The 27,765-nt window shown below is 38.9% G+C and overlaps 1 protein-coding gene across 6 annotated transcripts in view; it reads left to right on the top strand.

Annotated features, from left to right (window-relative positions):
* Window positions 1–27,526, top strand: part of mEFTs (elongation factor Ts, mitochondrial) — an 85,013-nt gene extending 57,487 nt beyond the window's left edge. For all 6 annotated transcript variants that reach the window (XM_067145314.2, XM_067145315.2, XM_067145312.2 and 3 more), the window contains exons 4-5: window positions 21,331–21,619; window positions 27,246–27,526. In XM_067145314.2, the coding sequence (XP_067001415.2) occupies window positions 21,331–21,619; window positions 27,246–27,481 (525 nt within the window). In that variant the 3' untranslated portion in view covers window positions 27,482–27,526. The remainder of the gene's footprint in view (window positions 1–21,330; window positions 21,620–27,245) is intronic.
* The last annotated feature ends 239 nt before the right edge of the window (window positions 27,527–27,765 follow it).

Here is a 27,765-nt window from a genome sequence, read left to right as displayed (position 1 = left end):
AGTTATGAATAAGTATTTCTGAAATCACCCAGCTTTCTCTCCCATACAACAAAGTTGATCTGTAAACACACAGGTATGAAGATAGTTTCAATCAATCAATATCAATCAATACTGATCTGCATTTATGGCAGTCGCCCAGGTGGCAGATTCTCTTTCTGTTGTTTTCCTAGCCTTTTCCTAAATGATTTCAAAGAAATTGGAAATTTATTGAACGTCTCCCTTGGTAAGTTATTCCAATCCCTAACTCCCCTTCCTATAAATGAATATTTGCCCCAATTTGTCCTCTTGAATTCCAACTTTATCTTCATATTGTGATCTTTCCTACTTTTATAAACGCCACTCAAACTTATTCGTCTACTAATGTCATTCCATGCCATCTCTCCGCTGACAGCTCGGAACATACCACTTATTACAAGTGATGAAAATCATTTTTCGTCCGTATTGAAAGTTTCATAAACTGTATATAGGATAATATCTTATGTTTATTTCCACCTATTCAATACAATATAAGATGTTGGCATTTATGTTGAAACATTTTTCAGATGAGACATGTTTCGCCTCCTACTGTGAGGCATCTTCAGTCATTATCAAAAAACCTTATTATTTTACCAGGCATCTGGTTAAAGATATTCTAAAATGTGTTTGACGATTATAAGAGAGATAAGATTTACATTTGTTATAAACATGTTCATGAAATAACTAAAAAACTAATATAGTGATAAAAACATATGTAGTTCTTTGTTGAATAGGACTTCGTTTGATTGTACTATAGTAAAAAAGGGTGGCTTGAAGCCGTTGTCATTAATAGATGTCTAATACATAGTGGAAGGCATAAAATATCAGTTCTATGAGAATATACATTACATTCAAATGATACTAAAAACTGGTGGATTCATAGGTAGTACATATAAAATGTTCAATGAAATAACTAAAGATCCAATATATTGTAAAACACATATGTAGTTCTTTGTTGAATAGGACGTCGTATGATTGTGCGGCTTGAAGCCGTAGTCATTAATAGATGTCTAATACAAAGTAGAAGGCATATGAAATCAGTTCAATGAGAATATATAATACAATCAAATGATACATAAAAACTGGCAGATTCATAAGCAGTACATTTAAAAATGGAGGCGTCATGTGACTATAAATGACAGTTGTTGGCTTAAAGCCGTAGTCAATGTTTGAAGTATAGGTCAAATAACTGCTAATATATGGTAAAAAGATATAAGTCAAAATATAAAGCTTAGTATAAAAATATGAAGGAAAAACATTCCAATTGCTTGACAAAAGTTACTTGACGTTAGCGTGCATTTGTCCGTGATATTTATTGGTCAACAGTTCATAGGTTATTTTAGATTTATTCGGCAAGATTGCGTTGACAAGAAGTTCACCATACGATGTCCTATTCAACAAAGAACTACATATGTTTTTATCACTATATTAGTTTCTTAGTTATTTCATGAACATGTTTATAACAAATGTAAATCTTATCTCTCTTATAATCATCAAACACATTTTAGAATATATTTAACCAGATGCCTGGTAAAATAATAAGGTTTTTTGATAATGACTGAAGATGCCTCACAGTAGGAGGCAAAACATGTCTCATCTGAAAAATGTTTCAACATAAATGCCAACATCTTATATTGTATTGAATAGGTGGAAATAAACATAAGATATTATCCTATATACAGTTTACATACCACTTAGTCGAGCAGCTCTTCTTCTTTCTCTCAGTTCCTCCCAACCCAAACTTTGCAACATTTTTGTAACGCTACTCTTTTGTCGGAAATCACCCAGAACAAATCGAGCTGCTTTTCTTTGGATTTTTTCCAGTTCTTGAATCAGGTAATCCTGGTGAGGGTCCCATACACTGGAACCATACTCTAGTTGGGGTCTTACCAGAGACTTATATGCCCTCTCCTTTACATCCTTACTACAACCCCTAAACACCCTCATAACCATGTGCAGAGATCTGTACCCATAATCCCATTTATGTGATTATCCCAATGAAGATCTTTCCTTATATTAACACCTAGATACTTACAATGATCCCCAAAAGGAACTTTCACCCCATCAACGCAGTAATTAAAACTGAGAGAACTTTTCCTATTTGTGAAACTCACAACCAGACTTTTAACCCCGTTTATCAACATACCATTGCCTGCTGTCCATCTCACAACATTTTCGAGGTCACGCTGCAGTTGTTCACAATCTTGTAACTTATTTATTACTCTATAGAGAATAACATCATCCCGTTGTTGGCCGCTATCCAGGTTCAGTCGTCGTTTATACGGATGGTTCAAGGACAGATACGAAGGTAGGCTGTGCGTTCGTTGTCGGAAATGATCGGTTTCTTTTTGCTCTCCCGGAAACCTGTAGTGTGTACACAGCAGAGCTTTATGCTATCTGTGGAGCTCTGCGGTACTCACTGTACAATGAGCGCCGACACTTTCTTGTGTGTACTGACTCCTTCATTTCGCTCCAGTCTATTGATACCTGTTTCCCTCGGCACCCTCTGGTGCAGCGGATCCAGGTCCTGCTGGCCGGGTGTTTGGATGCCGGCACCAGAATCACGTTTCTGTGGCTCCCCAGCCACATGGGCATAGAGGGAAACGAGTTAGCAGATCAGGCTGCCAAGGAGGCAGTTACACTGACCCCGTTGCCTTTCAAGGTTCCAGCAAGTGATATTCGCTCTCAGCTGAGACATCTGGTCATGTCTCATTGGGAGATGGAGTGGCAGGCCATTCCACTTCCCAATAAGCTGAGAGCGATAAAAGGAACAACGAAGGTATGGAGGACTTCCCTTGGGGCTTCGTGGAGGGAAGCCATGGTATTATGTCGCCTTCGGATCGGCCACGGTATCTTGACGCATCTACTGAAAGGAGAACCTCCTCCGGTGTGTACCTGCAGCGACCATCTTACCGTGGTACACATCCTTACGGAGTGTGTGGACCTGGTCGATCTGCGCCGTAGTCTTAACCTTCCGAGTAAAATCCCCCTTATCTTGCGAGATGACGAGCAGTCAGCAGACCTCGTCATCCGCTTTATGAGGGATAGTGGTCTGTTTTATCGTGTGTAATGTTGTGTTTTGTGCTAGTGTCTTTGTGTCAATTGCGCTTTTATCCTATTGACTTGATTTTAGTTTGTGTTGCGCATTTTAATGTGTTATTTTACCGTCTAACGTAAATTATGTATACACAACAACCCAACAAGTGGACAGCAAACTACAAGCCGCAGAAATGAAGTTCCTACGAACTATGGTACAGAAGACAAAAAGGGACAGGGTAAGGAATGAAAGAATAAGGGAGCAAGCTGGTGTGTACCCATCCCTGAATAAAAAGTGACAAGGGCCCGTTTGAAATGGTTTGGCCATGTCAAACGAATGGGCGATGGAAGGACAGCAAAACAATGGCTACACACAGTCGTGGCCGGAAAACGACCTAGGAAGAGGTGGCTGGACCAAGTGAAAGAGGACATAGGAACAAGAGGAATCAGCTGGGATGTCTTGAGAGAAGAGTGGTACATGGACAGACAGAAGTGGAGAGTGCTCGTAAACCACACCCGGGCAACTGGAGTGGAAAACTGATGATGATGATGATGATGATGATGACATTTGTACTACCAGGCAATGCCTTACTCCTTTGTCTCCTATATTTTCTCTTATTTTATCCCAAAATAAGGCATTGCGAATTAGATCCACTGATTGTTTTAATCTCATACTCATTTTTCATCACTTTTTTTTAAACTCTTGTCAGTGGATATGTTTTAAAATTTTAACTGTCACATATCATGTCGTCCATCTCGTTTTATTAGGGGCCGATGACCTTCAATGTTAGGCCCCTTTAAACAACAAGCATCATCATCATCGAGGTTAGGTTATGTATGAGAATAATAGACAAGGTTGTGAGGGGTGGAGACAAAGATGACTATGGTTAGAGTTAGTTTCTAATGATTCAAAGATAAGAGGTATAGAACTAAATGAGCCAAAATGTTTCATGCGGGAGCTGACTTCTTCCGTACAGAATACTGTCGATCGCAACTGTGAGCTCATCGCAAAGCTTTGCTGTACCTTAATTCAATATCACTTATTATAGTAGCAAATTGGGAGAATACATATCTAAATACAGCAGAGCTTGAAAGTATAATAAAACAAAAATTAATATCCTGAAAAGTAGTAGAGATAATCATTGGCTCTTAGGTTCTACAAGTGGAGAAACTCGAAATGTTCCTTTGCATGCCTAATACACTGCGGTATGTGCATCATTGGTGGTGCGACGGACACCGAATTTGTATTAGACTCCCCCTCCCCCTTCAGCATACTTGGTGTTGTGGCCTGATATCGAAAGACATTGCCATTTTCCCGAAGGCCATTTCCTGATTGATATACAGGTGGGGAACATACTCTCTTTCACAGTTGATACTCCAGCCAAAAATGACATTGTACAAGCCTAACGGACCGCTGGTGAGACACATACTATGTTGATCTGCCTAGTGTTCAAAGAAGAAAGACAGATAGGACACATCTTACACTCCAGCTGTATGTTGAGATTTTTACTTAAGTAAAAATTCACACATTAAATGCAGCATTCGTACAGCCATTGCAAATGCTACATCTGCAGTGCAACAAAACACATAAGGAGGGGTGGAATACAGTTTCTACGTCTGTTGCGCCATTAATGGTACGCATATTGAGATGTATTAGACATGTGAGAAACCCATTTTGAATTTCTCATTTGAAACTTTATTTCTTTCCTTGTTTTTGGTTTCCGTTCAGATTTGAAACTTTGTTAAACAATAACAAATAACAATAGGATAAAGGTTAGCTCGCGAGCTCAGGAAACAATATTAGAAAAGCCTAGAACAATCAGACAACAACAATTTAACAAAATGAGCTTGTAGCTCCAAGTTACAAATTTTACAAAAGCTCCACTGCTCCCTTCAATAACTCCTCTGGGAAACTCGGTTCCTAAAATTTACTACATTAAAAGAGCATCTTTGCTCCACACAATTTCTTTCTAGGAGACTCGTCATCATCATCATCAGTGTCCCACTCCAGTCGCTCGGAGTTGGTAAAGTGGTAAAGTTGGTAGGTATGGTCATTAATCATTGCCCCAGAGGAGTGCGACAAGCTTCGGCAGCCAGCACAGTTCCTATCCTCGCCGTTAGATGGGGGCTTCATTCATTCCATTCCTGACCTGGTTTTATGACTGGAAACAGGCTGTGGAAACAGCCCGCTGACAGGACGACACCCAAAGTGCATCCGGCTGTTAAGCTGTTCAAAAACCAAAGATGCGGACAAGATAGTAAGATCCAAGCAGTAAAAATGAAATTTTTAAGAACATCGCTTAAAAAGACAAGAAATAGAATTTGTGACTTGTGTTTCCAAGAAGGATGGACAAAAATATAACTCCTTTCTGTCCTTCCACTTTTCCTGCTCCCTTACTTCTGCCACATCCAATCCAGCATCTCTAATGTCCTTCCATATCTGACCTATCCACCTTCTTTTCGGTCTTCCAGCTGGTTTCCTTCCCTTAACTTCTCTTTCCAATTCCCTTCTTGCTACCCGTTCCTTTCCCATTCTTTTTACATGTCCAAACCATCTCAGTCTTGTTTTCTGTATCTTCTGTACTAACGGTTCTATATTTAGATCTTCTCTGATTTTAATATTTTGAATTCTGTCACCCCAAAACAGGCAACATTAATGAAAAGAACACATTTAAATCAATAATAATGTTACGAAACAACAGTAATTACCATCGCAAGTTTCGGCGACACGCTGCTAGATACCAAAACAAACAGGATTACCAACATGACAACTAGTGAAAGATGTGGGAAAATGGGCTGGGATCCCTAAGAGGATGGAGTATTACTTGACGTTGTAGGGAAAGAAACGTTAAAGCGGTTACCCTTCAGTCCACATTTACTTACAAATTAAAAGATGGCATGACATGAGAACAGAAAAAAAGAGAATTAAAACTGTACCGGGAGGTACGCCTCTACGCCGCACATTTAAATCTTGCGCCTAATAGAACTCCTCTACTGCAGGAACAGTGAACTTGAAACCAGACCAACTTATAAATTTACTCTGAAGATGGCACCACTAAAATTTGATGTAATTTTGTTATTGTGAAGTTTCCAGTACTGTGTGAATTTCTACTCGTTTTGTTTGCCCTTTATCAAGAAGTTTGGACTTTCTTCAACAGATGTCACTGCTCATAAACTATGATCATGCACCCTGGTGCGAAGTTGAAGAACCTTGATTTGAAGAAATTTTGTATTCGTAAGTTTTTTTTAACTAAATTTCGTTTATTCATTTTTTGGTTGGCAATATTTATCTTTTCTTTCCGCCAGTTTTGAATTTAGCCAATCACGAATTTCTGTAATTAATTTTCTGCCTATCACAGACTTCTTCCTCGATTTTGAGTGTGACTTTTAAATTCTCCAATAAAGTGAGAGGGTGTGGCTGGTTTATTCATGAAAGGTCTCGAACTTTCTCCGAGGGTTTATAAACTGCGGATTTTCACGGTTCTTGGCTATTTGATCATCATCTAACTTAGTGTGTGTGTCAAGCAGGAGGCGGGAGGCGCCTCTTTCATCAGGCAGCAGTTCTTCAGCAAGGTAATGACCAATTAACATCTTTTTTCTTGCTAGCTCTGCAGTTTAACCCGAGGGAGAGGTCCGAAACCTTAACTATGTAACCTACTTTTCTGTAAATGTAACTTCTGCCGGCCTTTGTAATAACTTCATAAAACTTAAACTGCAAATCGGGCATAGAGAGTGATGTACCCTCTCAAGCTCCCCTTCATATTGGTTTGACGTGACTACGTTTTGTAACCGGTTTTCTTCCTTTCCGTAATGTCTTAAATTTTCTTTCGTATATGAGTCACCTCCTTAGTTTGGGAATAACCCTTGTTTCATCGGCCTAGTGCCCTTTAGGTTTTAAGGATGCATATTTAGGAGTGGAAGTACTCGTCTCCATTCAATTTGTGTTTCAGGCCGTTTACTTAACCTGTTTCTTTCCACAACAGCCCAATAAGTTGGGTACCAAATACCCCTGTATAATCATTTTTCCTATTGTAAGTTGTGCCTTCAAAGGCCAGAATTTGTAATTTAATGCTGCCTTGAATAGGCTTGGAAAACTGAGAGCCTGTTAGCTCTTTTTCAAAGTTTTTGTAAGATTAATGAATGCCTCTGGGAGGCTTGATATTGTGAGTTGGGAGCATGCGCTCCTTGTATTGAGGGATTTCTGCCCTTGTGTAAATTTGTACAGTTGTAAATTCGAATTAAGAGCTCACAAAAATTGTAAAACTAGGGGCTGCCAAGTGTGTTAAAGTTCCAAAATCTTGGATTTTTCCTAAGTCTTGTACATGAACTGTCATTGTTATCTCACTAAGTGAAAGGTTGTTCAAGTTTTGTTGTTGTGTTTTTTTTTTTTTTTTTTTTTTAAATATAGCCTTCAGTTTGAATTTTAAATTTTGTTCTGGACATTGTAGTTAGACCCATTCACCCCGGCACCTTCTTTCACCTCTGCTGGTCCACGGGTAACCCCGTAACAAAAACAAAGGTAACATTGGCAATAAAGGTGCAACAAAGAATAATTTTTTTTTTTTTTTTTTTTTTTGCTAAGGGCTTTACGTCGCACCGACACAGGTAGGTCTTATGGCGACGATGGGATAGGAAAGGCCTAGGAATTCGAAGGAAGCGGCCGTGGCCTTAATTAAGGTACAGCCCCAGCATTTGCCTGGTGTGAAAATGGGAAACCACGGAAAACCATCTTCAGGGCTGCCGATAGTGGGATTCGAACCTACTATCTCCCGGATGCAAGCTCACAGCCGCGCGCCTCTACGCGCACGGCCAACTCGCCCGGTAAGAATAATATAAATGAGCCACAAGGTTCGCAGCCATGGCTTTCAGAATGCACAAAAATAACATTACAGGAATCTGTGCTGCCGCACATAAAATACCAAAACATTTCTACTCTACTTTTCTTTAAAAACATATTTAACCTGAAAACACAATAATCTTCACACAACTGCATGATGAAACGTAACCAGCGGCATTCTAATTACAGACGGTAATCTTTTAAGGTTACATTGAAAAAAAAAAAATGGAATCAACTTTACAATTTGATTTACAACGAAAATAAAAAAAAAAAAAAAATTTAAAACTTAATGCAGAGGCCCTTGGAGTTGCTGCCTTTCCTAAAATGCTTCAGTGAAGGACGCATAGCTCCGACAGGCGTGCATTAAATCGAAACGGAATTATGGGCGGCATTCCCGTAAGAAAATTAGTTTTACATGTAAACAACCAAATATGTTAATCAAAGAAAAGGGAATTACCTCCGAAATCAAAAGGGTATGCCTAGCTGCAGAGCTAAGGCATTACAGGAAAGGTGGCTAAAGCCAAGGTCTAAGGTAAACTCTGGATCTAAAAGGTAATTTACATATTAATTTAAAATTCGAGATGATAAAACGTACTTACCCTGAGGTGACTAGAGCCCGCTGACGGGACGACACCCAAAGTGCGTCCGGCTGTTAAGCTGTACAAAAACCAAAGACGTGGACAAGAGCCCTGCTCCCAATAAGTAGCCAAAGGTCGGAAATTGGGAAACTCGCAAAAGCCAATCACGGAAGCTCGCTACAATTCAGACATAAATTTGCACCAATTACCACGGTTGTTAATCCAACCAATTAAAATAGTTCTTATTATGACCAACAAGAACTACATTTTTTATAATTAAGTCTTTCACAAGGTCTCGAACATTTCTATTGTGACCCAAAAGTTTTCATCAGCGGAAACCGCACATGCGGTATAGGCTGCCTCAAAAATAAAGACCCTTTAAGTTTTTCAAACACATCTCAAAATTACAATACAATTTAGTTCAGTAATTCTTCTTTAGAGTTCATGAATCTTTTCCAGTCCAAATTAAAATTTTACATTCTTCCTAGATCGAACCTTCTTGATGTCCCTGAATTACTTTTTTTTTTAAACATATTACAATAAATTTTAGAACACAAATAAATTTCTCTGTCCTTCTTGAAAACACACGTCACAAATTCTATCTCTTCTTGTCATTTTAAGTAATGTTCTTAAAAATTTCATTTCTACTGCTTGGATCTTACTATCTTGTCTCTTATTAGTTACCAGCGTTTCTAGTCTGTATGTTATAATTGGTATGAAATACTGTTTATATAATGTTAATTTTGTTCTCTTGGGTACTATGTCATCGCATAAAAGCTCTCTGAATTGATGATAAAATGTTGTACCTTTACTTAGTCTTATTAATTTCAGGGTTGATTTCATTACTTCCATGAATAAAACTGTTCTACATTCTGTAACCATTTTCTGTCTATGTTCACTTGGCTTCTCTCTTCTCTTTTCCACAGTGCATGACCACAGTTTTCATTTTACTAATTACCATCCCAAACTCCTTCAGATTTTCATTCCAAATGTCCAGTCTCCTTTGTACTTCCTTTTCTTTCTTTCCCCAAATCACCACATAATCTGCAAATACCAAAGCATTCACTTCATCACTACTGATACTCCGTTTTACACGTCGTATGATTTCATCCATCAATTTAATAAACAATAATGACTACAGTGCACTTCCTTGCTTGAGACCTTTTTTTATTTTTATTTTATAAAATGTTTCAGTCACCACTCCTCACCTGTACACTGCTTTTACTCTCATGATACAACATTTTTATCTTGTTAATTAATGATTTTGGTACATTCCTTTTCAGTAGCCATTCCCATACATGTTTTCTCTTAACTGTATCATAAGCTTTTTCCAAATCCAAAAATATGAAGATCATTTCCTTGTTGCTTTCCAGATGTTTACTCCATTATAATTCGCACTGTAAATATTAAGTCTATTGTTGATCTATTCGGTCTAAAGTGATATTGTTCTTCCTCTAACTGTGTTTCTATTATATCCCTCAGTCTTTTGTCTAGGACTTTCTCCATTATTTTTAGCCCATGTGATAGAGTTATACCTCTACAATTTTCACATTTCTTCCTATTTCTCCACGAACCTGCTACGAAGGCGTAGCAGGGGGAGAGGTGATACTCCCACGTGGCGCGTCCCAGGTGGCGGATAGGGGGGTCCTAACCGGCTTGCCGGCGGACTTGAGGGAAATAAAATACCTCTCACGGTCCAAACACACTACCCCCTGCGGGTGGGGGACGCACATGTAGAATACACCCGCGGTGCCCCCCTGCCTGTCGTATGAGTCGACAAAAAGGGGCGACCTAGGTGCGGACATGGATTGCGGTTTGGTATAATGTGTTGGACCTCCTGTGGATGGGAGGGGTCAAGTACATTCACAGGAAATCCCTGCCTGTCATAGAAGGCGACTTAAAGGGTCATGTGGCCATGGTCCCCTCTTTATTTTTTATTATTTTTCTGAGGGTCAGATGTAGACCATTCCAAATTTTGATGTGCGTGCTGCCCGGAGGTGGCCCTCTTACGTGTGCGATTACGCCCAAAAGCCCGCAACTGTCCACCCAGGACCATTGCGTGGTGGGAGCGCCATGTACCTTGGCAGTAGTATCCGCCTGACAACACAGGTCCCCGCACAGCCGAATGCCAGAAGGGCATATTATTATTAATTTTTTTTTTTCTTTATATTTAGTGCTCTGTACACGCTATGGGGTACATGCTATTGTGGGTGACTGGAGGAAGGGCGATATGGTATCCTTTCAGTCCTGCATCAATGGAGATTCCGAGGTAACTTGCCGGTATTTATTGCGAATTTTTTGTCCTTCCGTCTATTCCGTGTCCGAGTAGGGAGGACATATTCGCAATATCACGTTCAAGAAAATGGAGTCCCACAGGGATCGGTCCTTAGTGTCACTCTGTTCGCGATTGCCATAAACGGTATTGTCGCTGCTGCTGGTCCAGCAGTATTACCGTCACTATATGTGGACGATTTTGCTCTGCACTATAGGTCGTGCAGTATGGCAGTCGCAGAGCGACAATTACAGCAAGCTATTAGGAGGATGGAGAAGTGGACCTTACAACATGGCTTTCGGTTTTCTGCCGCAAAGACCTCCGTTGTCCACTTTTGTCGTCACTGTACTCTTCACCCACATCCTGAGCTTTATTTAGGCAATGTCGTTCTTCCAGTTGTTGACACTTACCGATTCCTTGGGCTCCTTTTTGACAGTAAATTATCGTGGGAGCCACACGTGTGGGAGCTCAAAGTGCAATGCACCAAGAGACTTAACCTCTTGAAGTTTCTTAGCAGCACTAATTGGGGAGCTGACCGCGTGGTGCTCCTCCGATTTTACCGGGCACACATTTTATCCAGGTTAGACTACGGCAGTGCAGCATATGGCTCAGCAAGGCCAAGCGTGCTTGGGATGCTGAACAGCATCCACCACAGCGGGGTTAGGTTGGCGACGGGAGCTTTCCGTACAAGCCCCATTGCCAGCCTGCTTGCTGAGTCTGGTGTGGCGCCTTTACATCTGAGGCGCCAGCAAATGCTTCTTTCGTATGCTGCAAATTTGCGACAGATGCCACTTCATCCAAGCTATCCTTGCGTGTTCAACAATGGCAACCGTTTGCTGTACGCTGCTTGTCCTCGAGCAACGCGGCCGGTTGGAATACGCTTGGATAGCAGTTACCGATTGTTTGACGTACCTTCGGTTCCTTGCCTTGTCAGACTACCAAGTGGGGTACCTCCGTGGGTAGTACGCCGACCTGAAATAATCCTGGATCTGCACACTGGCCCGAAAGAAAACATGGACCCTTCGATTTATTGGAGGCTCTTCCTGTCCGTTGTTGGCCGCTATTCAGGTTCAGTCGTCGTCTATACGGATGGTTCGAGGACAGACACGAAGGTGGGCGGTGCGTTCGTTGTCGACAATGATAGGTTTCTTTTTGCTCTCCCGGAAACCTGTAGTGTGTACACAGCAAAGCTCTATGCTATTCGCGAAGCTCTGCGGTACGCACTGTACAATGAGCGCCGACACTTTCTCGTGTGTACTGACTCCTTGAGTTTGCTCCAGTCTATTGATACTTGTTTCCCTCGGCACCCTCTGGTGCAGCGGATCCAGGACCTGCTGGCCGGGTGTTCGGATGCCGGCACCAGAATCACGTTTCTGTGGCTTCCAAACCACATGGGCATAGAGGGAAATGAATTAGCAGGTAAGGCTGCCAAGGAGGCAGGTACACTGCCGCCGTTGCCTTTCAAGGTTCCAGCCAGTGATATTCGCTCTCATCTGAGACATCTGGTTATGTCCTATTGGGAGATGGAGTGGCAGGCCATTCCACTTCCCAATAAGCTGCAAGCGATAAAAGGAACAACGAAGGTTTGGAGGACTTCCCTTCGGGCTTCGCGGAGGGAAGCAGTGGTATTATGTCGTCTTCGGATCGGCCATGGTATCCTGACTCACTCGCATCTTTTGAAAGGGGAACCACCTCCGATGTGTACCTGCGGCGAGCACCTTACCGTGGTACACATCCTTACGGAGTGTGTGGACCTGGTCGATTTGCGCCGTAGTCTTAATCTTCCGAGTACAATCTCCCTTATCTTGCAAGATGCCGAGCAGTCAGCAGACCTCGTCATCCGCTTTATGAGGGATAGTGGTCTGTTTCATCATGTGTGATGATGTCCTTTGTCCTAGTGTTTTTTGTGTCAATAGCGCTTTTATCCCATTGACTTCATTTTAGTTTGTGTTGCGCATTTTAATGTGTTCTTTTAATGTCTAATGTTATGTACGTATATATATCTGTCCCAGCAAGCAATGCCTTATTCCTTTTGTCTCCTGTATTTTCTCTTATTTTATTACAAAATAAGGCATTGCAAATCAGATGCACTGATTGTTTTAATCTCATGCTCATTTTCCATTCCCATTTTTTAAACTCTAGTCAGTGGATATGTTTTAAAATTTTAACTGTCATGTATCCTGTCGTCCATCTCGTTCCATTAGGGGCCGATGACCTTCGCTGTTAGGCCCCTTAAAACAACAAGCATCATCATCATCATCATCATCTTCCTATTTCCTTTTCTGAACAGTGGTACAATGCTTCCTTGTTGCCAATTTTCAGGTATCCTTTCATCCTTCCATATGGCATTGAGGGCTCTGTATAGCCACTGTAGTCTAATGCTTCCTGCTGCCTTAATATCGATTTTCTTATCTCCTTCTTCCTCCGAGCAGCCATCTTCATTATAAAGTTTTTCAAAATACTTTGCCATCACCTTCTGAAGACCCTTTTCGTCATGTACTATGGATCAATTTTCTCTCTCAAATGCCTTGATTTTTCCTGATTTATTCATTTTGATTTTATTATTCTGTATAATAGTTTCTGATTTCCTTTTTGTTATCCATTTCTTTCCTCACCTTGTTCCTTTCTTTTATTTCTTTTTTATTTTGCCTTTCCACCACCGTGTCTCCTTCCCCTTAACCATTGCTTTTGTTTTCCTGCATACCACAATTGCTGCTTCCACAAATGTCTTGTCTTAAATTGTCCCACTCTTCTTCTTCACTTTGTATTTCCGTGTTAGGCAACTTCCTTTTTATACAATTTTGGAATGCCATTCTTTTATCCTCCTCCTCCAATTCCCAAATACTGATCTTTGGTTTCTTCTTCAATACAATTTTAGGGAATTTTACTTGTTTTAATTCCACAGTTAATAATCTATGATCACCTTCCATACTTTCACTGACATATTTTCCCCTTTCTCGGCTGTTATTATAAAATTGACGAGTGTTCCATACTGTCCATCCGCACTATATCGGCTGATCTTATCGCTATTCCTCTTCATAAACCATGTGTTCTTTATCATCAGGTTATTTCTGGTACAAAAGTACAACAGTTTCTCGCCATCTTCATTTGTAATGTTACAAGTGTTATTATTTTTTTATATCCACCTATTCAATACAAAGAGATCTTTTTAGATATTATATATTATTATAAAATGTTAAGGGACATGTTTCGCCCATATTAAGGGCATCATCAGCCTCAAACTCAAACCTGTATGGTGAAAAATCAGGATCCTGATTGCTCTTACAAGTCATAAAAAGAGGATATTATTGTAGGTGTCTGTCCCAACATACAAATTATTAGAATGTCCTTGGGTAAAATTGCAGTATCAAGCTGCATGTCAAAAGTTGACACGATTATACTTTCCGGAGCGTTGAAACAGCTCAGTCTTTATAATGAAACAGAAATGTGCCTCCTTGAATACTCCTGTTAGAGGATAAGAAAAAGCAAAGATGATAAACTGTTACAGATGCCAATTGCCCATGTTGTGATAAGATAACAGCCCCCTTAAGTGGCTGTTCAGCTGCCTATAGTCTATTTAACTGGCTGAAGGAGTGAAAATCGAATGCGTTATGATAAGATAACAGTTTTCCTTAACCTCTTAACTGGGCATGACGTATATATTCGTACGCTGAATGTTACAGGGTAATGGGCATGACGAATATATACGTACTCGTCTTTTATCGCGAATATCTCCTGGGTATGACGAGCTACTTTGCCGCGTCGTGTATTATCGTCTCAATTGAGGTTTTTCCTGCACTATGGCAGCAAATACCACATATCACGCTTCTTGAAGCTTGTTGGTTTTTATTTTGCAACTGTACGGTGTTACTTGTCCACAGTAGGCCAAATATGGCAGCATCTAGTTCAAGGCGTAAGTTCGAAACGCTCGAAGGAAACGAGATTATTCAACACTTAGAGAACGATTGTGACGATTTATGTTCTCAGAATTCCAAAGATGAGTGGCTTGATACAGATGATGATGATGAGTCTGATAGTGAAAGTGGTTCAGAGAATGAGAATGAAGAACAAGATAAACAATATGACGTATTGGATGAAGACCAAGTGCTAGACATGTTTCAACCTTTCCCGCCGCGTGGTGTTTCAGGTCAGAAATTCGTATTTTCTGGTGCTAGTGGTGTAAATTTGGACTTCGACGATGAATCCAATGTGTTGGAATATTTTGATCAGTTCATAGAAAATGACATGTTTCAACTTATTGCCGAACAGACCCATTTTTATGCTAAACAGTTTTTAGAAGCCTATCCGAACTTGAAACTACGGTCACGAGCAAGAGATTGCGTGGATACAAATCTAACCCAGATAAAATCTTTAAATGGACTTCTAATTCTGCAGGGGATAGTTCATAAGCCAGAAAACAGTATGTACTTCTCCAAACAGGAAAGTATCGCAACCCCTTACTTTTTGAAAACTATCTCTGAGACAAATCACTGCAGTTCTAGTGAGGTAAATGACGTAACTGGCCGAGAAGTTAATGTAAAATCTTTCACAATGTCACTAGCATGATGTGTAATTCGTAAATATTCCTTTCTTTTTTTGTTTTAATTTTAGGTGCTAACATATGGACATATGAACAAAACACTCAAATTTCAAATAGGTAAATGACCTTTTAGTTAATGAAAAGTGGTTCAGAATGTCACATGCATGATATGATATTTATAAATACCCTTTGCTTTTATTTGTTTCAACTTTCGGCTGTAAAATATGGGCCAAACTCTCAAATTCCAACCAGGTAAATGACCTTGCAGTTAATGTAAAAAAGGTTAAAAGTTTCTCTGACATTAAAATTTATTAATTAAAATGCTTTTATTTTACTTTTTGTACCACAGGTGAATGATATGACTAACTTTTCTGCCTATCCTGCTGTGTAACAACAATCTGCTAAAAAAAATACACAGGGCAGGTTACACCAAGCACATCAATAATACCCAATTAAGAGGTTAAGTAATTGTGGGAGCAAGGAAAAAGCATTGGGTTGTTTATAGATGTATTTATCTTGTTTGAAGGAGCGAAAGTCTGCGAGAACAGAGAAGAATGTATAAGAATGTCCAAGAACAAAACTACAAAGAGGGAGCATCTGCACCTACTCAATATCTTTTAAAGAGATTAGTACCAAGAAAACTAATCACACACCATAATATTTTGATGTTCATCATCCAACATTCTTAATCATATGAACTTAAAAGAAAAACAATATACATAGTTGAATATTCTAGAATGCTTGGTACAAACATGCCTGTGAACGTACAAAATTAATATAATTCCAAAGCGCACCGCAAGAATACTGTGAACATTTTATCATATTTTAATGTATTATTTGATAAGTTTTATTACATCCATATCATAGAATGTTCCAGAATGCTTAGTATAAACATACCAATGAATGTATACAACGGTTCACCAATATGAACTGAACTTCAAAGTGTACCTGAAGAATGCCATAAACATTTTACGTGTTGAAATTGTATTTCACCAAATTATCTACTACTCACGAACAGTACATTAGAATTTTATGTAACATATACATGTCATAGAATATTGTCGCTTGTTTTTAAACCAGAAGACACATCATATCATTGTATATTTTATATATTGTGAATTTAAATATTATCACTCACATCATGTAACATTCTTCATTAGATTTAGTAATATTTTAAAATTATATGTTAAGTTAACTTTAGATCTCATGATCAGCTGAGGATGACCTCTGTGAAGGTCAAAACCGGTACTGCTTAGTAACAAGATATAATAAAGTATTGATTAGGTGGACGGTACCCATTCTTTGTGATTGTAAATACCAAGTATCAATACGGACATGAAACTGATAGATTACAATAGAAACGCTGGTAACTAATAAGAGATAAGATAGTAAGATCCAAGCAGTAGAAATGAAATTTTTAAGAACATCGGTTGAAAAGACAAGAAGAAATAGAATTCAAAATATTAAAATCTGAGAAGAGCTAAATATAGAACTGTTTGTCAGAAAGCAAGACTGAGATGGTTCGGACATGTAAAAAGAATGGGAAAGGAACAGGTAGCAAGAAGGGAATTTGAAAGAGAAATTAAGGGAAAGAGACCAGTTGGAAGACCGAGAAGAAGGTGGATGGATCAGATTTGGAAGGACATTAGAGAAGCTGGATTGGATGGAGCGGGAAAAGTGGAAGGACAGAAAGGAATGGAGGAGGCTTGTTAACCACACCCGGGCGACTGGAGTGGGACATTGATGATGATGATGATGATGATGATGACTTCAACCTTCAGCTAATTCTTTCAAATGCCATGTAAGAGAGAGAACTTCGGCAGCCATCAGAAGCATTTAGGATATTTTGGATCCCACGAGACTATCCTTACGCACGGCCATGAGTTTATTCTATGCTAAAGTATTCCAGTTCTAACATACTCATCTGGAACTCCTCTGGGAGCACCTAACAGTATCTGATCTCTGAGCCATTGAAAATATCAAAGCTAGATTTCTGAAAAGAACACTGGGGATCTCCAAGACATCACCCTCAAAATTGGCTTACATACTAGCCTCCGAGACAGTTTTACTGGAAGATCTACGAATCACAATGCAGCTTCCATCTACAAAACAGGAACAAGAGCTTCTTCAAATTAGACAGAAGAAACAAGAGGACATCGGCCTGGAATTTTACTTGGCAGATGCCATGCTCAACTGTAGCTGGTCTGGACCAAACATGTATGCAGAGTGTTCTAAATAGGTCGGTAATGCATGGTTTTTATCATAAGCTATGTATTCGGCACGGCTATCATGACCTGTCTGAGTAGTGCATTTGTAAGTTGTGTGAAGGCCTTTGTGAGTGCTACCATTTCAACAAATGCACTGAACGAAGAAAATCCCTTATGGACTACTGTAAAACGTAAATTTTTGTTAGTGGTGTGATGCTTACTTATAATAGTTTAATGTACTTTATGATCCAAGGAGAGGAAATCAAAACCTTGAGATTTGCCGATGATATTGTTATTTTATCTGAGACTGCAGAAGATCTTGAGAAGCTGCTGAATGGTATGAACGAAGTCTTGGGTAAAGAGTACAAGATGAAAATAAATAAGTCCAAAACAAAAGTAATAGAGTGCAGTCGAACGAAGGCAGGTGATGCAGGAAATATTAAATTAGGAAATGAAGTCTTAAAAGAAGTAGATGAATATTGTTACTTGGGTAGTAAAATAAATAACGATGGCAGAAGTAAGGAGGACATAAAATGCAGATTAACACAAGCAAGGAAGAGCTTTCTTAAGAAAAGAAATTTGCTCACTTCAAACATTGATATACGAATTAGATGTTTTTAAAGACTTTCGTGTGGAGCGTGGCATTGTATGGAAGTGAAATATGGACGATAACTAGCTCAGAAAGAAAAAGAATAGAAGCTTTTGAAATGTGGTGTTACAGAAGAATGCTGAAGGTGAGATGGATAGATCAAATCACAAATGAAGAGATACTAAATCGAATTGGCAAGAGGAGATCGATTTGGCTAAATTTGACAAGAAGAAGAGATAGAATGATAGGACACATCTTAAGACACCCAGGACTTGTTCAGTTGATTTTTGAAGGAAGTGTAAGTGGTAAGAATGGTAGGGGTAGACCAAGGTATGAATATGACAAGCAGATCAGAGCAGATGTAGGATGCAGTAGTTACGTAGGAATGAAAAGGTTAGCACAGGATAGGGTGGCATGGAGAACTGCATCAAACCAGTCTATGGACTGATGACTCAAACAACAACATGATGATGATGATGATGATGCTTGTTGTTTAAAGGGGCCTAACATCGAAGGTTCTCGGCCCCAATTGTACTTTATTAATGGACATTTGGCTGCAATAAAGTTATTTTTAAAGTCATGACTTCTTCAGGAAAACATACCTAAAACATTATACGAACTCGCCCATTATCTCCAGTAGAGTATTGAGGAATTTTTTTTGTAAATATGTTTCCATTTGTATTAAGATGTCTTTCATTTCAGAAGGTTGTGAAAGTTTTAATCTTACTTAATGTCCTTATTGTTACTCCTTTTGTTTAGAAGATACTTGTTACAGCTACTTTTCTGGCAGAAAGTTCACTTTTCATACTCATAGTAAAAATCAGCCCATCAGTGTCTGGTTCAATATTACTGTGATTTTTAATGTAATACCTTGCTTCAGCTATCTCTGGATTATTCAACATCTTGCATCCAGGTAAGAATCTTCTTTGCCATGCTACGTGTGATTTTAGTCTTATTACATGGGAGATTGCAAGTAGTCCAACAATTACCAATTTTTGACAGAAAAATAGCAAACATTTACTCCATGAAATGAAAATCCACAGCCTGTTTCCTGTCAGTTGACCAGGTCAGGAATGGAATGAATGAAGCCCCTACTTAGCAGTGAGGATAGGAATTATGCCAGCTGCACTTCTCTGGGGCAATTATTAATGACTGACAGATGAAATGAAATTATATTAGAGAGGGTTGCTGGAATAAAAGATGACCAGGAGAATAGGACTACCTGGAGATAAACCTCTGCTGCCTCCACTTTGTCCAGCACAAATCTCATATGGAGTGACCGGGATTTGAACCACAGAACCCAGTGTTGTGAGGCTGGCACACTGACACATGAGTCACAGAGGCTGTGAACATTTACTCCATACTTTTCCAAATTCATTGTTAAACCTTTTCTGGTACCTCTTCTATTTTAAACAGTTTTCTTTCAGTTTGCTGGCCAAATTTACTTTCACATGTACATTTTGCTGCCAGAGAGGGTCTTCTTTCTTGCATCTTAAATAAAAACACATCTGCCCTCTGGCAGATGGTTGTGAAAGTTTTAATTACCTTGTCCTTGTGTGTTACTTCTCTCTTCAGAAAACACCTGCTACAGCTGCTTCTCTGGGAGAAAGATCACTTTACCCACAGTAAGAATCAGATAGTGTTAATAGTTTGTTAAAAATTCTTCAAAACTTTGTAAGAACAATAAAGATTATGCATAAGTCTCAGTGGAACTTCAGCCACTGTGGGTGGGGGATGAAGGTGCCCCAGGGGCTCTCAACTTGGGAAGTGTGGGTTGACAACCACGGGGCCCGTAGCTGAGTCGTGGCATTACTTCCCCTTGTGCCAGGCTCCTTACTTTAATCTATCCTGTCTGACCTCCCTTGGTCAACTCTTGTTCCTTTCCAAAACCAATGGTATTAGAGCATTTGAGGCCTATGGAGTCTTCCATTTTCATGCCCTTCGTGGCCCTTGTATTTCTTTGTCCAGTACTTCAAATTTCGAAGAATCAGTTCCATCTTTTTTTTTTTTTTTTTTCCTCTCTCTCTACACCCCCTATGGGTGAGGGATGCTGGCAAAGATTACTCCCACAGTATCTCGTGCCTTTTATAAGAGCAACTAAAAGGGGTTACCGAGAGATGATGACATTAGAACCATGAGATTACTTGTGATTAGTACCATCATGTGCGGAACACCATGGGTCAACATTACTTGTGACTAGTACCACCTTGCAAGGAAAGCCGTGGGTCTACGTTATATAGGAATAGTACCATTATGTGAGGAACACTACAGGTCTGGGTGTTGCTTGTGATAAGTATAATCATGTACATTCCACTGGTCGGTTCCACAGTGTTCAGAATTTGTCTGTGTTACCTATGAGTAGTACCACTTCATGAGAAACACCATGGGTCTATGTTGCCTGTGATTGGTACTACTATGTGAGAAAAACCACAGGCTGACTGGTGCCCATAATTAGTACCACTATGTGATGAAAACCATAGGTCTGCATTGCCTGAGATTGATACCATAACGTGTGATACACTGTGGGTCTACATTGCCTATGATTAGTACCATTATGTAAGCAACATCATGAGTATACGTGGCCTGCGATTAGTTCCACTAAGTGAGGAACACCTCAGGAATACCAGCACCCGTGATTAGTCCCACTATGTGGGGAACACCATGGGCCTGCATTGCTTAAGAGTAGTGCCCTTATATGCGAAACACCCTGGGTTTGTGTTGACTGTGAGTGGTGCCATTGTGTGTGACATACCATGGGTCTACATTACCTATGATTAGTACCACCATGCAAGAAACACCATGATTCTATGTTACCTGCGATTAGTACCACTGTAGGAGGAATATCATGGTTCTGCTTTACTAGTAATTAGTACCATTATGAGGGGCCAATGGCCTCAGTTTTGGACCCCTCTAGATAATAAGCATCATCCCAGATAATTAAGGCATTGTGAATTAGATCCACTGATTTTGTTTCACGATCTTTTTTTCATTGCCATTCATTTTAGATTAGTCAGTGGATACATTTTGAAGTTTTCATTTTCATTTTGTTCATCTCGTACCATTAAGGGCCAATGATCCTGCAGTTAGGCCCCTTTAAACAACAAACATCATCATCTTTAATAACATTTGCAGTAATACAATGGAACAACATCTCAACTTCACAATAAGTTATCAATGTCAAATTGTTCTTTCAAATTTCTTGTGTAATTTTCATCTTGCATAATATTTGTGATCTTTTATTTTACTTTTGTCCTAGTTGAACTTATCTTCAGATGACTTGAGAGGTTTGATTGGTGAAGGTGGAAAGAGTCTGGCCGAAAACTTGGCCCTAGCAATTGGGACGGTAGGAGAAAACCTTGCCCTACGTAGGGCAACATGTTACTTGGCTGATGACAACACTCTTCTCTCTGGCTATGCCCATCCAGAACCGACTGCCCACTCTGGTGTATTACTAGGCAAGTACGGTGCTGTTGTAGCATTCAAAGCAACTGGAGCACCTGGGAATATTAAGGATGCAGGTCAACAACTCTCCCAGCATATAGTTGGTAAGTGATTCACTTTTTTTTTCCTACAGTTCAAATCTGTAAGAAATACCACACTTCTTCTATACCGTTATATGTTTTTAGTTAATTTACAACTATAAGGTTTTTCAGTCTTTCAATACTTATTTATGAATAAGTAAATTTAGAAACTAATTGAAAAGAAAACATGACAACAGAATTATACCTGAAAAAGAAAGAGCTTAATTGAAAATGGAATGACATGTTTCTTCATGAAGGAACATCATCAGATTGTCCATTAAGTTGAAAGAAGATATATGATGTTTCAACCTTTCAATACTATTAAAATACGAAATGTAAGTTTACATTCCTACTTACAGTAGGCCTAATTAATTGGTACTGGTTTCGACCAGTATTCTTGGTCATCATCAGCCAATCACAAATAAGTATAAAAGACCATGCACAGGTAAATAAAATGTGAAGTTTAAATACTTCCATCATTTGCCTTTAGGGAGCACTGTGTGTTGAAATTTTAGCCAATCTTAAATAAATATAAAAGATAATGCACAGCTAAACAAAATATGAAGTTTAAATAATTCTGTCAGATGCTGTTTATGAAGCACTATAACACTTTAGGGAGCACTCTCTGTTGAAAATTCAGTGTTATTGAGAAGTCTAGAATCAAATACGTATTTTTCAGTTGCAGTTCATGAGGCACTGTATAATTTTAGGGATCAGCACTGCGTGTTGATAGTTCTGAAAATCATTTAGAAGTCGTGGATCAAATAAATATAGTATGGAGCAAATTCTTGAAGAGTAGCAAGATATATGTGCCGATCGGCACTGTGCTTCCAAACTTTTGTGGAAATCCGATGAAAAAATTTAAAAAGTTCAAGTATCATGCCTTTAAATGCTGATATGATTTATTTATTTATTTATTTATTTATTTATTTATTTATTTATTTATTTATTTATTTATTTATTTATTTATTTATTTATCAGAAGTACAAAGTAAACAAGACCAAAAATTGGCCACGACAAGCGCATTTGGAGTTGCCCTCATTAGGTCTTTAATGGTACAAGTGACTGGAGAAGAAGGACACAGTAGAAGATGATCGTTGGTCTGCTTAGTACCACACTTGCAGTAAACTGTCTCCACAGGAAGGCCCTTATTTCTGTATGTTGGTCTTGCATCTCTTGGTACTAGAGCGTAATCGATTGAGAGCCTTCCATGTTGTCCACTTTTCATAAATGCTGATATGAGTGAAATAGTACTATATAGTTGTATATTATTTGTCGAAAGAAATATATCCAAGTTAAAGAAATCCGTGTGTTGGATTCTTGAAGTTATTGAAACATACGACATAGAAAAAACAATTGAGAAGAGAAAAAAATACTAAAAAGCGCAAAATTGGAACAGTTGAGGAGTGTAATGACATAGCGTGTTATATCTTGAAGGTAAGAGTTAAGGTCGATATTAGAATAGTGTAATGTATAAATTTGAAAGTTAGAGTGGTCTAAATAATTAGAGATGTGTGGTAGTTGTGGTGTGGTAGTTTAAGGTGGATTAGTGGATCAGGTGGATGGATTATAGGAAGTGGAAAATGTCAGTAGGAACTATATAAGGCCTGGAATATTGAATTTGGGTTTGTAAATTTTGCATTTTTGAAAAAGTAGGAATGTAAACTTACATTTCTTATTTTAATAGTATTGAAAGGTTGAACCATCATATATCTTCTTTGAACTTAATAGTGAACCCACTTCAGTACGGAACGCTATGAAATTCTTATATCTTAATCATCAGATTCTATCAATCACATTGGAAATTATTTAGAAATGTTTAAACATTTATGTTTAAATACTCAAAATACTCAAAATTTGGAACGTACCTTAATGAAGTCTTCCAACAGTGCTTCCTCATTCCTTGTTAGTCCAGCATAGAAGTTACTTGGCATTCTACTTTTAATTAAGTCGTTTCTTGTGTAGGTAGTTTCTGAATTATTTCAAGTAAAATACAAATGAGGCAGAGTTTGTGCTCTGTTTTTGCAACACACCCAAAATATATTTAGCCTTCCTTGGCACCCCATTTCTACTGCAAATTTAAACAACACAGTAAAATTACTAGGGGGCTTCTTTGTCTACAACAGAATTACAGTAAAGCTTCATTTATATGTTTTTCACTTGTCTTGTCAGACGACCAAGCAATGTACCTCCGTGGATACTATAACGACATGAAATAATGCTGCATCTGCACAGCGGCCCAAAAGAGAATGCAGACCCTCTCCTTTTATCGGATGCTCTTCCTTTCCATTGTTGGCTGGTATCCTGTTTCAGTAGTTGTGCACACGGATTGTTCGAGGGCATAAGCGAAGGTAGGCTGTGCATTCGTTGTCGATAATAACAGGTTTTATTTTTTTTCACTTCTGGAAAACTGTATTATGTACACAGCAGAGCTTTATGCTACCCTTGAATCTCTGCAGTATGTGCTATCTGATGATTGCTGGCACTGTCTGCTGTGTACCGACTCCTTGAGCTCGCTACAATCCATTGGTGTATGTTTCCCTCGGCACCCTCTGGTGCAACGGATCCCAGACCTGCTTGCCGGGTGTTGGAGTGCTAGCATCAGAATCACATTCTTGTGGCTCCTACCTGATAGGGCTGCCAAGGAGTCAGTCTAATTTCCCTGTTGCCTTACAACGCCACCCCTCTTCCAGATAAGCTTAGAACAATAAAAGGAACTACGAAGGTATGGAAGATCTCTCTTCGGGTTTCTCAGAAAGAAGCAGTGGTATTATGTCCTCTTCAGGTCGGCCATGGTATAGCAATGCACTCCTAATTCCTGAACGGAAAAGTCTCCCTGGTGTGTGCATGCAACGGTCATCTTACCACATCCTTACGGAGTGTAGGGACCTGGCCAATCTGCTCCATAGTCTAAAACTTCTGATTACCATCCTTCATCCTATGAGATGACAAGCAGTCGGCAAACCTCATTATCCATTTTATGAGGAATAGTGGCCTGTTATAACGTGTATGAAAGTGAGTTTTCTATCGGCTTTTAATTTTTACTTTATTGTTAACTACGTTTTCTTCTATTGACTCTGTTTTAGATTGTTGTTATGTATTTTAAAATATTTTTAAACTTTTAATCTGAATGATATATATGATTGCTCTTCATGGCAATGCCTTCTACCTAATCTATTTCTTCTATCATTTTATCAGAAAATAAGGTGTTCAGAGGATTCCATGGTTCAGGGGTGTAAGAAGGTGCTGAGGTGAATGGTTGGACAGGGAAATGACCAGAGCATTTTGTAAAGCACTAAATTTTAAAATTTTATTTCTTTACATTTTTTTAAATTTTAAAATTAGGTATTTTGATAATCTGAATAAACAACAACAAATAACAGTTAAATGGAATGACAATGGACTATCAGTCTAAAAATCAGGTACAATAGTGAAAAATTGTTGACACAATAATTTATAAGAGTTGAGCAATATACTGTAGCTCAGAACAGGTACACTTTTACAAGAGCATGTTTGCTCCATTCATTTGCTTTCTAGGAGACAGAGCTCCAAAAGTTCCTACAGTCCAGCCTCTCAGAGGCACAAGCTTCTTACAAACTTACACCAGATAAACTTCAAATTCTGTGTTTACAGTCACTTCTACTCAACAGTCATTTACACATTTCAATGTTTGTAAACCTTAAGGTTTGGAAGAATTTTTTTTATGTGCTAATGTTGTTAACACTTCTACGGTTTCCCTCTTCTTTACGTAATTACACTGTAAACGGGGCCATGAACAAAAGGCTAGGAGGCGAAACACTTTCACTCCTTTTAGAGAAACACTTAAAATCCTAAGTGGTCGTATGGCCCGAAGTTGCAGAGGCTATGCCTATACAAAGGGGTGACTAGATGCGAAATATTAAGTACCAAAGCAGAGTGAAGAATTTAGAGGTTTTGAAAATCTTAGTCACCCCATACCAAGTTGAATGGGAATTATCGGAGTGTGAACACTCTTTACTCCCTGAATTTACATACTTCCCAGCAGGGAGTAGAATAGAGTCCTCAAACTTGTCAAAAATTGACATTTAAACAATGACTTAGAATTTTACATTAAGAAAAGAAGTTTGAAACCTTTCCCTCAAGTTATCTGCCTGGAGCTATCACATGTTAAGAAATTTCTGCCATTACCTTGAGTAGTTGGGCCTTCCGATGATGGCAGGGAGCCTGCGCCTCCATATTATGCCACACACACACACACACACACACACACTAGACCGGCGCGATGAAGCCATATGGCCCTAAAGCGCCCAGCTTTTATAGCATCTCAGGGGGCAAAGTTCCAGAACTCTTCTTGAGATGGGCAGAATGCTGGTACACACTCCCAATTTTAATTGGCTAGAGAACTATACACACAATTCCTGATTGGTTGTTAACGTAAAGAAGAGGGAAGCCGTAGAAGTGTTTAACAACATTAGCACCTTAAAAAAATTCTACCAAAACTTAAGATTTACAAACATTGAAAATTCCCTTAAAAATTAATTGTCCGCAATCCGGCCAGAGGGAGCACATAGGCTGATAGTAGAGACATCTAAAGGTTAAAAGTCCAAGTATCTTGATTAGTTCTGGATTCACTACACAGATGGCCTTCTAGAAGGCACACAGTTCAATGGGACGGAGAAGGTGTACCCCCGGTACATAAGGCATTGCAAATTAGATCCACTGATTATTTTAAATTCATGATCATTTGTTTTAAATTCTAGTTAGTGGATACATTTTCAAATTAATACTATGATTACATTTCGTTCCACCTCATACCATTAGGGGCCTATGACCTAGTTGTTAGGCCTTTTAAACAACAAGCATCATCATCATCATCATCATCGTACGTTTTTCAGGAGCCTGAACAAACAGAAAAGAAAAAGGTCTACATGTGTAACTGAAGGTGTGCCTACAGCATATAGAGAAAAATACACAAGGGTGTATTGCATTGAAAATTATAATTTAGGGGTAATATTAAATTTGTAGTATGCATTGTAAACATTCTGTATTAAACTGCGCAGAAAAAAAATCAGTTAATTCAGATTGTTTGTCATTGTCTGCTGCCCTCAAATCATGAGAACTTTTTTATTTTATTTTATATTTTTATTATTTCATCACACACATTATGATGCGTCACATAACATTTGATAGGTTCTAGGGCAGTAACAATCTAAGTAAAATATACAGAAAAGTTCGATGGCTGACCGTCCTCGTCGTAATCATTATCATCTCCTCACCCAACTCCTGCCGAGTGCCTTCAGCCAGGCAAGGGCCCCTTACAAGATACCACCAATAGGGCCAGCTGGACCAATGTTTTTTAAAGAGACGTTGGTCCTCCACAACTCACCACTTTATACTGGCTTGTGACCGGACTTCCAAACAGTGGGGCCAAGTTGGTGGGGTTATGGATGTTAAACAAATATCATACACGGGCTGATAATGTTTTGTTCCCTAAAACGACAACCACTGCTGTCCATCATTATAATCTTCTTGAAGGTTTTTTTTTTTTCTTCCAGTATTGTATTTCTCTGTAGCAGAAATGTCTTACGATTAAGTCGATGATTGCTGTAATAATTTCATTGAATGTATTAGTTTCAACCCTGTTATTGAACCTGTTACTTATTTTCTTCAGGAATGAATCCTTTGAAGATTGGTAGTCCTGGTGAAGACATTCCAAATAGCAATCCTGATGAAGAATCCTGTCTGATCCATCAAGATTTCCTGCTGGATCCTACACTGAGAGTGGGAGACTGGCTTGGTGATACAGGCATCTCTGTGCTAGACTTCACTCGATTTCAGTGTGGAGAACAAGTAGATGTTCCTGTAGAAAAAAATTATGTTGAAGTTGCTGCTGAGGTTGGAGCATAAACTGTAAAAATGATAATAAACTTAATAAACTTAGTTGTACTTATTCATCATTCTCTGATATATTACTTTAAAATTTAATCAGAAATTTAATATGCACCTGAGATTCAAGTTTAGAGTCACCCCTAGGCAGTACTAAAATTGCCCCCCGTCCCCCCACTTCAAGAAAAATTATTATGGTTTCTGTAACAATAGAATAACAAACATTAAATGAAAATTTTTATGTACTGTATTTTATTATCTGACTTTACTTTCTCCCAGCTATCACCTACCAAGAAATTAAGGTC

The sequence above is a fragment of the Anabrus simplex genome, chromosome 4, assembly GCF_040414725.1.
Source record: "Anabrus simplex isolate iqAnaSimp1 chromosome 4, ASM4041472v1, whole genome shotgun sequence".
Classification (NCBI taxonomy): domain Eukaryota; kingdom Metazoa; phylum Arthropoda; class Insecta; order Orthoptera; family Tettigoniidae; genus Anabrus; species Anabrus simplex.
This window is presented reverse-complemented; position numbering and strand designations above follow the sequence as displayed.